This window comes from Schistocerca gregaria, chromosome 2 (assembly GCF_023897955.1).
Source record: "Schistocerca gregaria isolate iqSchGreg1 chromosome 2, iqSchGreg1.2, whole genome shotgun sequence".
Taxonomy (NCBI): Eukaryota; Metazoa; Arthropoda; class Insecta; order Orthoptera; family Acrididae; genus Schistocerca; species Schistocerca gregaria.
The window spans coordinates 409240069-409255581 of record NC_064921.1 but is presented as its reverse complement, the minus strand read 5'-3'; the positions used below and the strand labels follow the sequence as shown (position 1 = coordinate 409255581).

General features: G+C 42.2%; 1 protein-coding gene across 1 annotated transcript in view; it reads left to right on the top strand.

Moving 5' to 3' along the window:
* The window catches only part of LOC126322854 (invertebrate-type lysozyme 3-like), a 47470-nt gene extending 36542 nt beyond the window's left edge, over positions 1 to 10928 (top strand). The window contains exon 4 of the mRNA XM_049994589.1: positions 10635 to 10928. Coding sequence (XP_049850546.1) covers positions 10635 to 10808 — 174 coding nt within the window. The 3' untranslated portion in view covers positions 10809 to 10928. The remainder of the gene's footprint in view (positions 1 to 10634) is intronic.
* The last annotated feature ends 4585 nt before the right edge of the window (positions 10929 to 15513 follow it).

The window sequence follows — 15513 nt, the reverse complement described above, 5'->3', positions numbered from 1 at the left end:
ATAGGTATTCGTTCGAGACTGGAATAACAGAGAATTATTGCTTCTGCCAGACATTTAAGTGTGATTTGCAGAGTATCCATGTAGCTGTAGATCTTTGAATTGTTTCTAAATCGCATTATAACGTCGTTTCATAGCAAATTTGCAGCACCAGTCGATTTCGCGACTACATAATAGTTATTGAGAATTTTAATCCCTTTCTTCCGTCATTCCTATTCAGTTTTAATGGCTTGTGTTGATAGATCTCTGGACCGCAAACAGCCACCGAACCTGTGAACGTCCTTCACACCACGAAGAAGTAGCGAAGGGTAAACAGCGCGGATACCGCGATTTTGTCGAACGGAAGACAGTTGTGCCACACCCCAATACTAATATGAAATGTCGCGCTGTACTGGGTATTTCCGAGAAGGACCATGAAAGCCCGCTTGTGCGGCTCACGTACGATACGTCACGCCGTTGCTGGCCATGGTCTAGAGCATCTTTCAGAGACCTCTTCGAAACAGTTGTTATTCTGACAACTGATTCACGATACAGACTGCCTTTTGAATGCACAGATTAGTCCTTGCAGAAAATATCGGTAACTTGCAGCCTAAAATACCTCTTCAGTTCTTCGATTGACAACAGTGTAGTTAATAAATAATGTCAACGTATCTTGTACATAGCTGCGACTTTGGTAACTTCATGTGGCAAGAACAACGCAGATTTTGGAACAGGCGCACTCACGATCGAAACTTATCGGTATTTTGCAACCAACGTACTTCATTTAGACAAAGGAGCTCGGTGAATTCTTTATAAGATCATCATTTCACTTATGAATTAATTCGGTCATTCTGCATGTCGTTTGTGAACCACAGAAAAGTAGCGACATCTTAATGAATATTGGGTTATATGGAAAATGGTACATAGCCTTTCGCTTCCTTTCAACATTTCAGGAAACGCGTTATTGCTACGGTCGCAGGTTCGAATCCTGCCTCGGGCATGGATGTGTGTGAGTGATGTCCTTAGGTTAGTTAGGTTTAAGTAGTTCTAAGTTCTATGGGACTGATGACCTAAGCTGTTAAGTCCCATGGTGCTCAGAGCCATTTGAACCATTTTTTCAACATTATCCGTAAATTGTTTGATACTTCGTACCCGTCGATTAGTCATCATGCATGTACAACATGGACCGAAATGGGCACACTCAGACACTACGGCGCGATTCCATGCATACTAAAAGTACAGAAAAGTTTGTAGCAAAATTTTATCCCGCGCGTGTCCAAAGAGACGCTGTTTGGCGTCGCTCTAGTCACAAGTACTGTACCTATCTTCATTCAGTGCTATGTAACAGCGCTGCCTAGTTGGCGCAGTGGCTAGAGATTTGCATTACAGTACTCTTGTTCTAGCAATTCTGAATCTACATAGGTGTAATTATTTTTACTATCTTTTATCTGCGCAATAACGCTATAGTATGCACTGCTTATTAATCGATATCTACCCTAAAGCTATAACGTTTTTAACATGGAACGTAACAGTTAATGTTCAGATACGTCAGTGATGTTCATGAAAAGTTAAAATTAAATTATCTTTCATTGTACAGAAATAACTATAAAACTTATCCATGTGCAGATGTTAAACGTATGTACCACATTCAGTAAGAACAGCGGCTTGAAAATTTTAAATACACTATCAGTGACAGCGTCTTTTTCACAAAGCGTATATAGTCTTCAGAGCAGATGCTCAAAGCGACCTCCTTGTAAATCCAAACATTTCGCAGCTCGCTGGACCATGCTTCTCTGAATTCTTCGCACCATAACTGAATCCACAGTTACAAGATCACCATACAGACTCTCAACCAGATCTTCGACATGCCTCGGTGTAGTAGAATAAACGCCTTGGTTCAAGTGTCCCACAGGAAGAAATGCGGGGGACTAAGTGAGGCGAAAGCGGATGCCATAAAATAGAACCTCCATTTCGCGGTAATGGCTCTGCTTAGGTGTTATCGCACTTTTTTTTTCAAAGTGTATAGGTTCACCATCGTCACAGTCTAACATAAGAGGACATCAGATGAGCTCGAATACTAACGCTTATATTGATCTGTAACATGTCTTATATCTAAAAATTGTTTTATATCTACCCAATGACGCCAGTTTTTGTTCGTTACGCTTACAGCTAAATCAGCGAATGTGCAACGTAAGAAACATGTAGAGAACGTAATGTTTACATTATTTAACGTACCAAATAAGCCACAACAACTGTACCTAAAGAGAAAAACACTAAAAAAAGACCTATAACAAAACCTCAAAAGGAAGAAAAGTGTTTCCAACCATAGAAGGTAGCATTTCTACAATTGTCGCTTTATCTGAGACACAAAAGGCAAGAATCTTAAGCTCATTCGCTTTTGGAATAAAAATAATTGTATTGTAAAAATATTCGTGTGTCAGAAAGCAGATGTCATCTGTTGAGTGACAGAGGCCGCCGACAATTGGAGAGGGTCGTAATGTGTAATAGACAGACATCTGTCAAGACCATCACGCAGGAATTCCGAACTGCATCACTGCTACGACAGTTAGATTCCATAAAAAAATTACATGTCAAGGAAAGTGCATATGATATTAAGAAAAGAAATATACTCTACGTGATGAAAAGCATCCGGACACCTGGCTGAAAATGAATGACAACTTTGTGGCGCCCTCCATCGGTAGTGCTGGAATTCAGTATGGTGTTGGCCCGCCCTTAGCCTTGACGACAGCTGCCACTCTAGCAGGCATAAGTTCAATCAAATGCTGGAACATTTCTTGGGGAATGGCAGCCCATTCTTCACGGAGTGGTGCACTGAGGAGAGGTATCGATGTCGGTCGGTGAGGCCTGGATCGATGTCGGCATTCCAAAACATCCCAAAGGTGTTCTATAGGATTCAGGTCAGGACTCTGTGCATGCCAGTCCATTACAGGGATGGTATTGACGTGTAACCACTCCTCCACAGGCGTGCCTTATGAACAGGTGCTCGATTGTGCTGAAAGATGCAAACGCCATCCCCGAATTGCTCTTCAACAGTGGGAATCAAGAGGGTGCTTAAAACATCAATGTTGGCCTGTGCTGTGATAGTGCCACCTAAAACAGCAAGGGGTTCAAACCCCTGCATGAAAAACACGGCCACACCATAACACCTCCGCCTCCGAATTTTATGTTGGCACTACAAATGCTGGTAGATAACCGGGCATTCGCCATACCGACGCCCTGCCATCGCTTCACCGCATTGTGTACCGTGATTCGTCACTCCACACAACGTTTTTCCACTGTTCAATCGTCCAACGTTTACGCTCCTTACACCAAACTAGGCGTGGTTTGGCATTACCGGAGCGATGTGTGGCTTATGAGCAGTCGCTCGACCATGAAATCCAAGTTTTCTCACCTCCCACCTAACTGCCTTTGTACTTGCAGGGGATCCTGATGCAGTTTGGAATTCCTGTGTGATGGTCTGGATAGATGTCTGCCTATTACACATTACGACCCTCTTCAACTATCAGCGGTCTATATCAGTCAACAGGAGATCGATCTCTACACTTTTCTGCTGTACGTGTCCCTTCACGTTTCCACTTCACTACCACATCGGAAACAGTGGATCTAGGGATGTCTAGGAGTGTGGAAGTCTCGCGTACAGACGTATGACACAAGTGACACCCAATCACCTGACCACGTTCGAAGTCGGTAAGTTCCGTTGAGTGCCCCATTCTGCTCTCTCATGATGTCTAACGGTCACTGAGGTCGCTGATATTGAGCACCTGGAAGTAGGTGGCAGCACAATGCACCTAATATGAAAAACGTATGTTTTTGGGGGTGCCCGGATACTTTTGATCACATAGTGTATGCTTCTCCTGCCTAAAATATGTGTTTATATTCTGTTGCTGTCAGGAGAGTAAGAGACGGTTACGCACACATTTGAAAATATTTCTTCATGAATAAGTTGATTTTGTTTTCATTGAATCAGTGAGATTCGGCTGTTTTTTATGTTTATTTTGCGATAATTCATGTCTCTTGTTGATTTATTAATGCCTAGACCGCCAATATATAACAATTACTTCGTTACTTAAGTGCAAATGTAACTAAAAACAAATGCATCCTTACTAGGCATGTGAATGTCTGCTTCCTCAGCACTTGGAGCGCCCCTGCCGCTCGAGTCGCCAAACGTAATAGCTTTCGCACCAGAGAAGGTCGCGACTCTAGGTGTTCATTAGACTGTATCACCACGGTGGAACCACAACCTCTACCGAACGTGAAGAGAAATTTCTTCTAGTTCTTCATGCGGATTGTTTGAGAGAACGGCGTGACATCTTTGCTCAGTCAACTGGTCCGGCAACGTGTGAACACCCAAGGCATGGTCCCTCAATATTCCCTCCTGTAAGTTGATGCAAACGCGGGACTGATATCCACGGTCGCAGGGGACGATCAGGTTCATTTCATATTAACTGCGGACATTTTATCTATTGGAGAGACCCTCACTTGTGCACGCAGCTTCATCAGACCGTATTACAATTTTTATGGTGTCAACAATGGCTTTTTGTTATTGTTGAAACCACTCACAAAACCGCACGATGTAGATGTTGCGTTAATGAATAATGAAACGCGTACAGCCCTTCATAGAGCAACACGTCAAAGACCTCGTGTTGCGAGACATGCCTTGCTACTTCACGTTTACTACGCAGGGGGTCATGATGCACAGCTTCTGGAATGGCTAATCCGTCAGCCAGAGTGCGGCTACTTCGTGCACCAGTTAGTGTGCTTCCTCTACTCAATGATGGTCCCGATCAGGATACTGGCAGCATATTCAAGGGCAGCAACTATATTCCTGTTATCAGTTGCACAAAGGACCGAAACCAAGTCGATGTACATATTCTACACTACTGGCCGTTAAAACTGCTACACCAAGAAGAAATGCAGATGACAAACGGGTATTCATTGGACAAATATATTATACTAGAACTGACATGCGATTACATTTTCACGCAATTTGGGTGCATAGATCCTGAGAAATCAGTACCCAGAACAACCACCTCTGGCCGTAATAACGGCCTTGATACGCTTGGGCATTGAGTCAAACAGATTGGATGGCGTGTACAGGTACAGCTGCCGATGCAGCTTCGACACAATGCCACAGTTCATCAAGAGTAGTGACAGGCGTATTGTGACGAGCCAGTTGCTCGGCCACCATTGACCAGACGTTTTCAATTGGTGAGAGATCTGGAGAATGTGCTTCCCAGGGCAACAGTCGAAAATCTTTTGTATCCAGAGAGGCCCATACAGGACCTGCAACATGCGGTCGTGCATTATCCTGCTGAAATGTAGGGTTTCTCAGAGATCGAATGAAGGGTAGAGCCACCGTTCGTAACACATCTGAAATGTAACGTCCACGGTTCAAAGTGCCGTCAACGCGAATAAGAAGTGGCCGAGACGTGTAACCAATGTGCGTTCACCGCGATGTCGCCAAGCACGGATGCGACCATCATGATGCTTCAAACAGAACCTGGATTCATCCGAAAAAATGACGTTTTGCTATTCGCGCACCCAGGTTCGTCGTTGAATGCACCATCGCAGGCGCTCCTGTCTGTGATGCAGCGTCAAGGGTAACTGCAGCCATAGTCTCCGAGTTGATACTCCATGCTGCTGCAAGCGTCGTCGAACGTTTCGTGCAAATGGTTGTTCTCTTGCAAACGACCCCATCTGTTGACTCAGGGATTGAGACGTGGCTGCACGGTCCGTTACAGCTATGCGGATGAGATGCCTGTCATATCGACTGCTAGTGATACGAGGCCCTTGGGATCGAACACGGCATTCCGTATTACCCTCGGGAACCCACCGATTCCATATTCTACTAACAGTCATTGGATTTCGACCAACGCGAGCAGCAATGTCGCCATACGATAAACCGCAATCGCGATAGGCTACAATCCGATCTTTATCAAAGTCGGAAACGTGATGGTGTGCATTTCTCCTCCTTACACGAGGCATCACAACAACGCTTCACCAGGCTACGCTGGTCAACTGCTGTTTGTGTATGAAAAATCGGCTGGAAACTTTCCTCATGTCAGCACGTTGCAAGTGTCGCCACCGGCGCCAGTCTAGTGTGAATGCTCTGAAAAGCTAAACATTTGCATATCACAGCATCTTCTTCCTGTCGATTAAATTCGCGTCTGTAGCACGTCATCTTCGTGGTGTAGCAATTTTAATGGCCAGTAGTGTACTTATGTGTATGTTATATTACCGGCTGCACTGTTTACCGAGAAACTCACGAAGAAAATATGTGTGCTGATGTACATTAGAATATGTGAACTGCGCGTTACTTTGCTCGCCACTACCGTATAACCTACCAGGGGAAAATCGCATGTAAACGCGTCATTCGTCGAAGCGGGTCGTCGTTCCTAACGCGCATAAACTTTGTTACAGGTTTTTATGCAGGGGTCCTTACATAAGGATTTATGAAGATCAAAAATCAAAAATGTTCAAATGTGTGTGAAATCTTATGGGACTTAACAGCTAAGGTCATCAGTCCCTAAGCTTACACACTAATTAACCTTAATTATCCTAAGGACAAACACACACACCCATGCCCGAGGGAGGACTCGAACCTCCGCCGGGATCAGCCGCACAGTCCATGACTGCAGCCCCCTAGACCGCTCGGCTAATCCCACGCGGCATGGAGATCAACTCCGAGTTTTTCGAACTAGACTTCAAGTAGCATCTCATTCTTTGACAGTGTCAACGATATAAAGATTTTCATAATAGAAACACAGTTTTTGTCCTGCCTTAATCAATCAAACTTCTTTTCTTTTGCTTACGCCTTTATCCCACAGTTTAGGATGGTTAATTTGAAGGGGTGGCCAGATGCCACTCCTGCCACCACCCTGTACCCCCAGGGATGGAATCAGTGTACCCCAGGCGTCTGTGTCTAGTGTAAATCGTGAAATGGTGCGAACGTGTTTCAAATGTCTGCGAGTCGTGAAAATTAGGCGGGACTTGGGGAACAGCCCGGTATTCCCCTATTGGAATGTGAAAAACCGCCTAAAAGTCACATCCAGGCTGGCCGGTACACCAGCCCTCGTCGGTAATCCACTAGACGTATTCGATCCGGGGCTGGCGCGCCTACCTGAGTCCAGGAAGCAGCTTGTGAAAAGTGTAAGATTCCAACTACGCCGTTTTCCCAGTGTTAAAAGACAAGATCTTACCACGTATCGATCAATGTAGACAATATTAATGGACTGAAAGGTGAAAGGCGTAATTAGTTGTTACATAATGATGATAGTGATTTCAGTAGCAGAGTTTGGCAGTTACCTGGGAATCGGTTTGCTAGCTATACTGTTTGTGTGATGTCATATGGAACTGTAATGAACAAGAAAGGGTTAAACGTTGGTACTAGTTGTTAGAACAAGTGGCAGGGGAGAGTGTACTGGAAACTGGGTTGATGAAGCAATCCGAAAGAATGCACTTGGAGCTTTCCGATTCGTATTGTTGCAGGGGAACTACCTGGGACAAAAGAAGAAGGTATGGTCGAAGAAGGAGAGGGATTTTTTTAGGTTAAGGGGCAGGGGTTAATTGAAGGAAAGAGAAGCAATGGAGGGGTATGGCGCGTTGCAAATAAAAGAGGAAACTTTTAAACGCAAAATTCATTTATAAATTGGAATATTAAAAATATTATGCTTTCCTGTACTAATATTAAGTAATTGGAAGTGTTTTGTATAAGACCTGGTGTAATTTGTCTATAACGATGATGAAGCCAGATATCATAGCTCTCAGTCTAAGATTATAAAATATATACCTGGATCCGGAATCGAACCGTCAAACTCGAGTATGCTAACACGAAGTTCTAACCACTGCAGATATTTTCGATAGTGAAGTATTAATTAACAACGAATGCGCAAATGCCACTAAATTTGTGCTTGTGTTTCCTGCACGATATTAGGCAGTTGTACCAGTTTCGTAAGCTCTTCGGTGTATATGTTAACGCCTTCCATCTTATTTATAACAATCAGTATTAGAATTTTTTCGGATAACTCTACTATCGTAGTCAGTCCAAGCGTACGTAAGCAACAAAAAAATTGGTAAACAATGTTCTTACGAGTGTCATTGAATGGTTTTCCGCAAATAATCTCACTTTCAGTTTTAAAAAGATACAGCATGGCACCCTTACCGCACATTTAGCGGTGCTACACCAGCTATATGTGTAATACAAGGCGAGGAAATAACTTCAAAATTTTCGGGTGTCCATATTGATGTGATTTTAAACTGGAAAAATTCCATTCTGGAACTCCTAAGAAATTTAGTTCAACCACATTTGCACTTAAAATCATTGCAAATCTTGAGGAAAGACAAATCAGTTATATTTTGCACATTTTCATTGAATAATGTCCTACGGATTAATTTTCTGGAGTAACTCATCTTTAAGAAAGAAAGCCATCATTGCTCAAAAACGTGCTGCAAGAATAATATGTGGTGATCAGCCACGCTCGTCTTGTAGACTTCTGTTTAAGAAGTTGGGCATTCCAACTGTGACTTCACAGTATTATTCCCTCACGAAGTTTATTGTAAATAACCCACTGCAGTTCAAAAGGAAAAATGACGTACATAATTAAAGTCTCAGAAGATAACATGACATTCGTTACTGCAAGTTATTGTTGTCTTTGGCACAAAAAGGGGTGCAAAATGCTGCAACTAAAATTTTTATCCCTTACCTAGGGATATAAAAAGTCTGATAGAAAGTAAAGTAATATTTAGAAACAAACTTAAGAAGTTGCTCATTGACCACTCTCTTCTTTCCGTAGAAGAATTTCTGTTATTGTGATGTTTAAAATGTAATGGGTAGGAATTACTAAGTCACTTCCATGTATTATTGATGATAATAATAATAACAGAAAAGAAAAACTTCTAAATTTCCAGTATTTAGCCATATTTACAAATTAAGTTGCGATGTGAATGGAAGATACTTGCTCCGGATCATTAAGATTTCTCGTACAAACGATCCATGGAAACATGAAACTAACTAACTGTCAAAATATCAGCGTTTTCGGGGACGTTACTCGGCTGCGTTTCCGCAAGTTATCTGAACATTCGATACCCTGGGAGAAGATGAAATTTCACAAATATTTTCGTTTTCTGAAAAGAATTTGAAAACCACAAATATAATATCAAGACGAAAAACAACATATAAAAAGACTTCGAGGGCATGGTAGTAATGCAAAAGCCAGTGGAATGCATGGGTACACAGTTAGTCTACTAGTTGCCAGAGCGTATTTAATGTCTTCTGGCAGTGTAGCGGAATCCACGTCAACATCATAGTCCAAAGCCACTTAACGCCCTGTGGTGGAAGATACTTCTAGCACCGCCAACAGATGGCCCCCTTCCCTGTTCCACTCGCGAATGGCGCATGTGAAGAACGATTGTCGGTAATCCTCGAATTTTCTCGTCATGGTTATTTGCGAGATGTATATTGGGAAAGGGGGGGGGGGGGGAGGGGGGGACCAATATGTTGTCCGACTCCTTCTGGAACGTGCTCTCTCCAAATTTCAATAGTAAACCTCACAGTGGTGCCTCTCTTGTAGGTCTGCCACTGGTATTTGTTGAGCATTTCTGTAACTCTCGCGCGCGGACTAAGCGTTCTTGTGATGCTCTGTCTATTCTGTCAGTCCTACTTCGTAAGAATACCATATTAATGAACAATTGTCAAGCGCCTTTTAAGTCACTTCCTTAGTGGATGAGTTACATTTCCTTAAGATTCTTTTTTATGACTCTCAGCCTGGCATCTGCCTTTTCTACTATTTGTGTCATACGGTCATTGCACTTAAGCTCGCTCTAGATTGTACCTTATAGATATTTTATGGAGAAGACCGAATTTGGCAAACATTCCATTGAAAATCATGCTCAGAGAAACATCTAAAATCAATGTTTTCGGTCCTATAAGAAGTAAATTAGCACTGTAATGAAATAAAATTCCTTAATGTTAAGTTATTTAGTTATACTGCACGTACATAAAACGTACGTCTTTGACTTCCTTTCCATATCCCATAGACGCCGTTTCATACATGGACAGATGTAGTGTAATGCCACAGGGACCAAGTACAAAATATAAACTTTCCTAAAATTGCTATGAATGTCTACAAGAATCACGATTATGTGTTGGGATTGAACGCAATCACTGTTACCTACTCTTCTCGAACACTGAGTACCCTCTTGTCCATCTGTCTACACCTATCGGTCCCACTCAAACCATCAACGTTCCCCTAGTTCTACTCCACACATCGCTGTCCATAAATACGTAACTTTTTCAGGGGGTGGCCAGATTGGGAGTCATTCGGACTGCTTAAAGGCACCACATGCCAAGATTCGCCGACAGAAAGCCAAAAGGTCTATGCTGTTATTTATCTGGCACTGGTCCTAAATGAAAGTGAAAAGAGTACTTTCTAGTTCACTTCCATTTCCGTCAACTGTCACTGCTTTCCCAACCATAGTATTTCCGATTAGTAAACTTGGATTTCAGACTTTTGGCAATTTTTTTTGCAATGTCTGTATACTTCCTAGATTTTATTTGGGTGGTTTTCAGCATTTTATCATTTACCTTTGATGTTGCACGAATATTGGTATAATGACATGTATTTTTTTTATTTTGTCAGGACTGCAACAGTGACGGGCAAGTGGACTGTATGGACTTCATGTTAATACACCTGTATGGACCTGGAGGATGTGATGGAGATAAAACGCAGGGGCCAATCGGTATATTCAGATCCTGCTGGGACTCGTACAAAAAACAGTCGTCCAATAGCACTAGTCAAGCACTGCCTAATTAGTAGTGACTACATTATATTTTTCTTATGTAGCATTAGTGTAACGAAATAATATTTAACTTTAATTACATGTACACAAAAAATAAAGTATATTGACCCTATCACAATGCAAAGAAAGCTCACAACGACACAGAGGAAAAAGTGGATGACTCGACGAAGTACTTATTCGAACGTAATGGCTCACCTGTTAATATGAGGGGTGTTCAATGGCTAATGCAACTCTTTATTTCCTCGGCCAGCTTCACTTGAAAAAATACAGAATCCGTTGTGGAACATCGTGGAATATTCCCGCTACTACCCCTGTAGTTTCATGAAGTTCCGATAGGTGGCGGCATTATACGTAGACTCCAAACTAGCGTCTGTTATAGAGATGCGTTCTAAGTAGAGGGCCGTCATTGAGTTTTCTTTTTTGGGCGGAAAACCAGAGCATCGCATAAGTTCATAGGTTCTTGCATTATGTCTACAGAGTCCTGGCAGCGAATAAAAGCATGGTTCGTCGTTGGCAGACATGTTTGTCATCATCGCAACTAGGTCGCCCTTACCTGTTCGACCAGCAGCGTGCCGGCCGACCACACACAGCTGTGACTCATGCAATATCGGAACATGCGAACACTCTCATTCGAACTGCGCAACTGAACATCTGCGCACCCGAGAGGAACTCAAGAAACTTCATTGGACTGTTCTTCATCATCTACCCATCGGATCTCGCACCTTTCGACTTTTATCTGTTGGCCCAATGAAGTATGCAATCCGTGGGAAGCAGTATGTCGATGATGGGGTGGTTATTGACGCACAAAGAGATTGGCTCCGACGTCGACCAGTAGAGTGGTACCATGTGGGCACATAGACCCCCCAATAAGGTACGGTAGTCCGCCCGGTTAGCCGTGCCGTCTAACGCACATGAGGGCCGTGCAGTAAGTAATGTAACACGTTTTTCTGAAAGCAAGTAGGTTTTATTTAGAATTCCATTACATCACATTATTCCCCAGTCTTCTGGCTACAAAACCCTATTTTTCAACATCTAACGCGCGGCTTTCCGGGCGGGAAGGGGCGCCTGGTCCCCTACACGAATCCGCCCGGCGGACTTGTGTCGAGGTCCGGTAAGCCGGCCAGTCTACGGAGGGGTTTTAGGCGGTTACCCATCTGCCACGGCGAATGCGGGCTGCTTCCCCTTATTCCACCTCAGCTACACTATGTTGGCGCAGGCAAGTTCTCCACATACGCCTACACCAACATTACCCTACCACTCGTCTGGTGTGAGACGTTCCCTGGGGGGGGATCCACTGGGGGCCGAACCGCACAATAACCCTGGGTTCGGTGTGGGACGGTGAAGGAGTGAAGTGTACTGCGGTAGTCATCAAGAGGTTGTGGACCACAGCGGCTGTGGCGGGGACGGAGCCTCTCCGTCGTTTCTAGACCCCCAGTTAATATACAATACAAAACAATGCAAGGTGGGTAAGGCCGTTCTATTGAACGGAGATTATGTTGAAAAATAGGATTTTGTAGCTAGTAGATTGGGGAATAATGTGATGTAATACAATTCTAAATAAAACCTACTTGCTTTCAGAAAAACGTGTTACATTACTTATTGCACGGCCCTCATGTAATGAACTGATGTCTATACTACTTTGCTCGACTTGCATTGAACCGATATCATTTTATCTAAATGAATAAGATAAACACTTTTTATTCTGCTCTTTCCTTCTATTCATCCATTTTTACGTGTTAACGATTTCTATGTCTTATATGTTGAGGGTTCTTTCTTAGTTGTGTTTGAAGTCGATAGCTTGTAAAGCTGAAAACAATAAACACAACTGAGGCGACACAGAAAAAGGAAAAATTAGGACAATAAAAATATTTATTTTCCTCCGTCACATTCTTATTCGCTGAAGTCCGCTTCATCTTCTTCACTAAGCAAGGTGCAAGATAACACGAGTCCTCGAGCTCTATCTATAGCTTGCTAAGCACGTCATATGACTCGTAAGCAGACTGAAACAACAGGAACTGAAGCACCAGACTGCCCAAGCTCTCATTCAATATTTACAGCTGCCCATTTACAAGACAGGTTTCAGCAAGAATAACAGTTAAGAAGACAGAAACAAGACATAAGAGAATCACTCACAAATGTGCATGCGTACCAGTATCACACTATCACAGTAAACAAGAATATACTACAATATTCTTGTCTGGTCTACAGCTCTACAAGAATATTATTAACTAATACATACGGAAAGTTTTTGCAGTCACAGTAAGAATATACTACGCTCAATAGAATCGTGATTATGAAAGTGAGTGCTAGTTTTCAAGAAAGTGTCCAGCAGCAATTGTGCTGTGCTGTGGAAGAGAGAAAATAGATAATTTGTTACTCTCAGTGACAAAAAAGTAATTTTAATAAAGTGTACTATGCTTTTCCCGGTAATAATGAATAGTGGGGTTATAACAGTAATATTGGTCACGAATTTAGAAACAATGACTTTTCTGACAATATCGAACTTCATGGTTCCGAAAAGTTCGTTTTAAGCGACATGAGTGGCCACAGTTACATCTGAACAGAAGTCAGTATAACCATCACGGTTTCCCGTCTGCAGCGAAGAGGTGATATTGCTAAACCTGTCCTGCATCTCACATGAAAGAAGGTACTTATTTATTCTCCATATTGCATTGGATCTGTATGCAATCTACAATGTTGGCCCATCCATAAAATGTACGAAGGTCGTTCAGTAAATAACGCAACACTTTTTTCCTGAAAGCATGTTGTTTTTATTCAGAATTCCAATACGCCATATTGTTCCCCAATCATTTGGCTACAAAACCTTATTTTTTCAGCACAACCTCTGTTCAATGCGACGGCTTTACGCCACCTAACTGGGAGAGTCTGTATGGCCGCACAGTACTATTGTATTGATCGACATCGGAGCCAACGTCTTGCTGCCCATTATCCACGTATTACTTCCCGCGGACTGCATCCTTCATTGGTCCAAACAGATTGATGCCAAAAGGTGCGAGAACCCACTGGGCATGCAACTTTGAGTACCCCAGCTGGTGGATGAATGTGTCAGCAATCCATTTACACGATTTACTGTGTGAAGCGAAGAACTAGAGAAAGTTATCTAAAAAAGACATGACCATATTCTTGCAGTAGAAGCTGAAGTCCTTTCGATGCAGACTGTAGGCAAAAAAAAAAAGTGTTCAACGTTTAGATTCGCTTGATTACGGAAACTAGAAGACGCAGATATAATAGCGGCCAAATATTCTTCCGCAGATGATCATAGGCAGCCACAGACCTACATTAACAGACTGACAACACCGCATACAGTACCATCCGCGTTACTGAAGCCATCACTTTAGGTTAGCAACTCAGCGACAAGCGCAAAGGACGCTTAAAAATTAGTTTATATACTGAGATAAAGAAATGGGGATAAACTGATATAACTACGTTACCTTTAGAGTTTTGACAAAATGCTTATTACATGCGTCGTGCTTGGTTGTAATTTCTGGTATAGCAGACGGAAGATACAAGGAAAGGAACATGTCACAATGAAGAATAACTAGAAATATCTTACGTATTTTTGCTTTTATGCTGCATGTAATCCTAAATAATTACATTTTAGTTTGTCTTATCGGAAATACTGGCAATGATTCAATAGTTTATGTACATTTTAGGGTGTTACATAAATCTGTTATTAACAGATGTAGCTTAATGATATGTCTTTAACCAGTTCTGACCAACTTTGGCTTTTCTTCGAGTAGTATGCTCCTCATGAAAGTGCTCCTATAAGTAGAACGTGCTATTTGCCGCTGAGAACAAGTGCTTTATTCATTTGAATAGTCTGCTTTAAAAGCATGCACATGCAACTCCATGTTCTTCTCATAACAGGATGCTACAATGTATGATTCAATTAGTATACAAATATTTGCTCAACTGCAGGACTTTATTAGACAACCTTGTAAAGGCACAACGTCATTTTGTCTCAGAAAATCTTGGTAGTAGAATATAGAAACTTGCTGAAGCCGCCATCTTACCTCACCAAACTCAGGCTTCAGTAAAAGACGCATCTTTGCCAGTCTAGCGATGTATGTCTGTGCAGCCAACCGGTATCGTTTGTTTATCACAGATTTAACTCAGAGCAGTAGTTTTCGAAAATAGTGGGGCAGAGCTCTCTGCCTAACTAACAACAAAATACTAAAAAAAAAAACACTGAATACAACCCGTTTGCAAAGAATAGTTCCCAGATTATGTAATGATTGAAAATTACTGGATGTAATCAGGATTAAAATCAAGTTTTCAATGTCTATAATTGTCGCAGACATATTAGATGCCTACTACATTTATGATTTCCCCTTCCTATTGATCCAAAATTCAAAAGACATTGATAATGACACTCAATTGAAAGTGAAAGGGGGTGTATCATGTATTGAAACAGTTGAGACAGTAAATTGTTTTCATATTTACAGTTCATTTCCTGAAATTTTTTAAAAAAGAATCCAGATTTAACCAAATTCTATGTCATGCCACAAGACATTAAACCTGATGTTAAGCATTACACGAAATGTATTCGCAGTTGCGAATATGGGTAAGTATCAACTGTATAAGGGAATAGCGACAGTGAAAATTTATACCGGACCGGGACTCAAACCCGGATTTCTCGTTTATCACGAGCAGCTGCCTTGCTATTAGGCTATCCGAGCACACTTCACAGCCAGACCC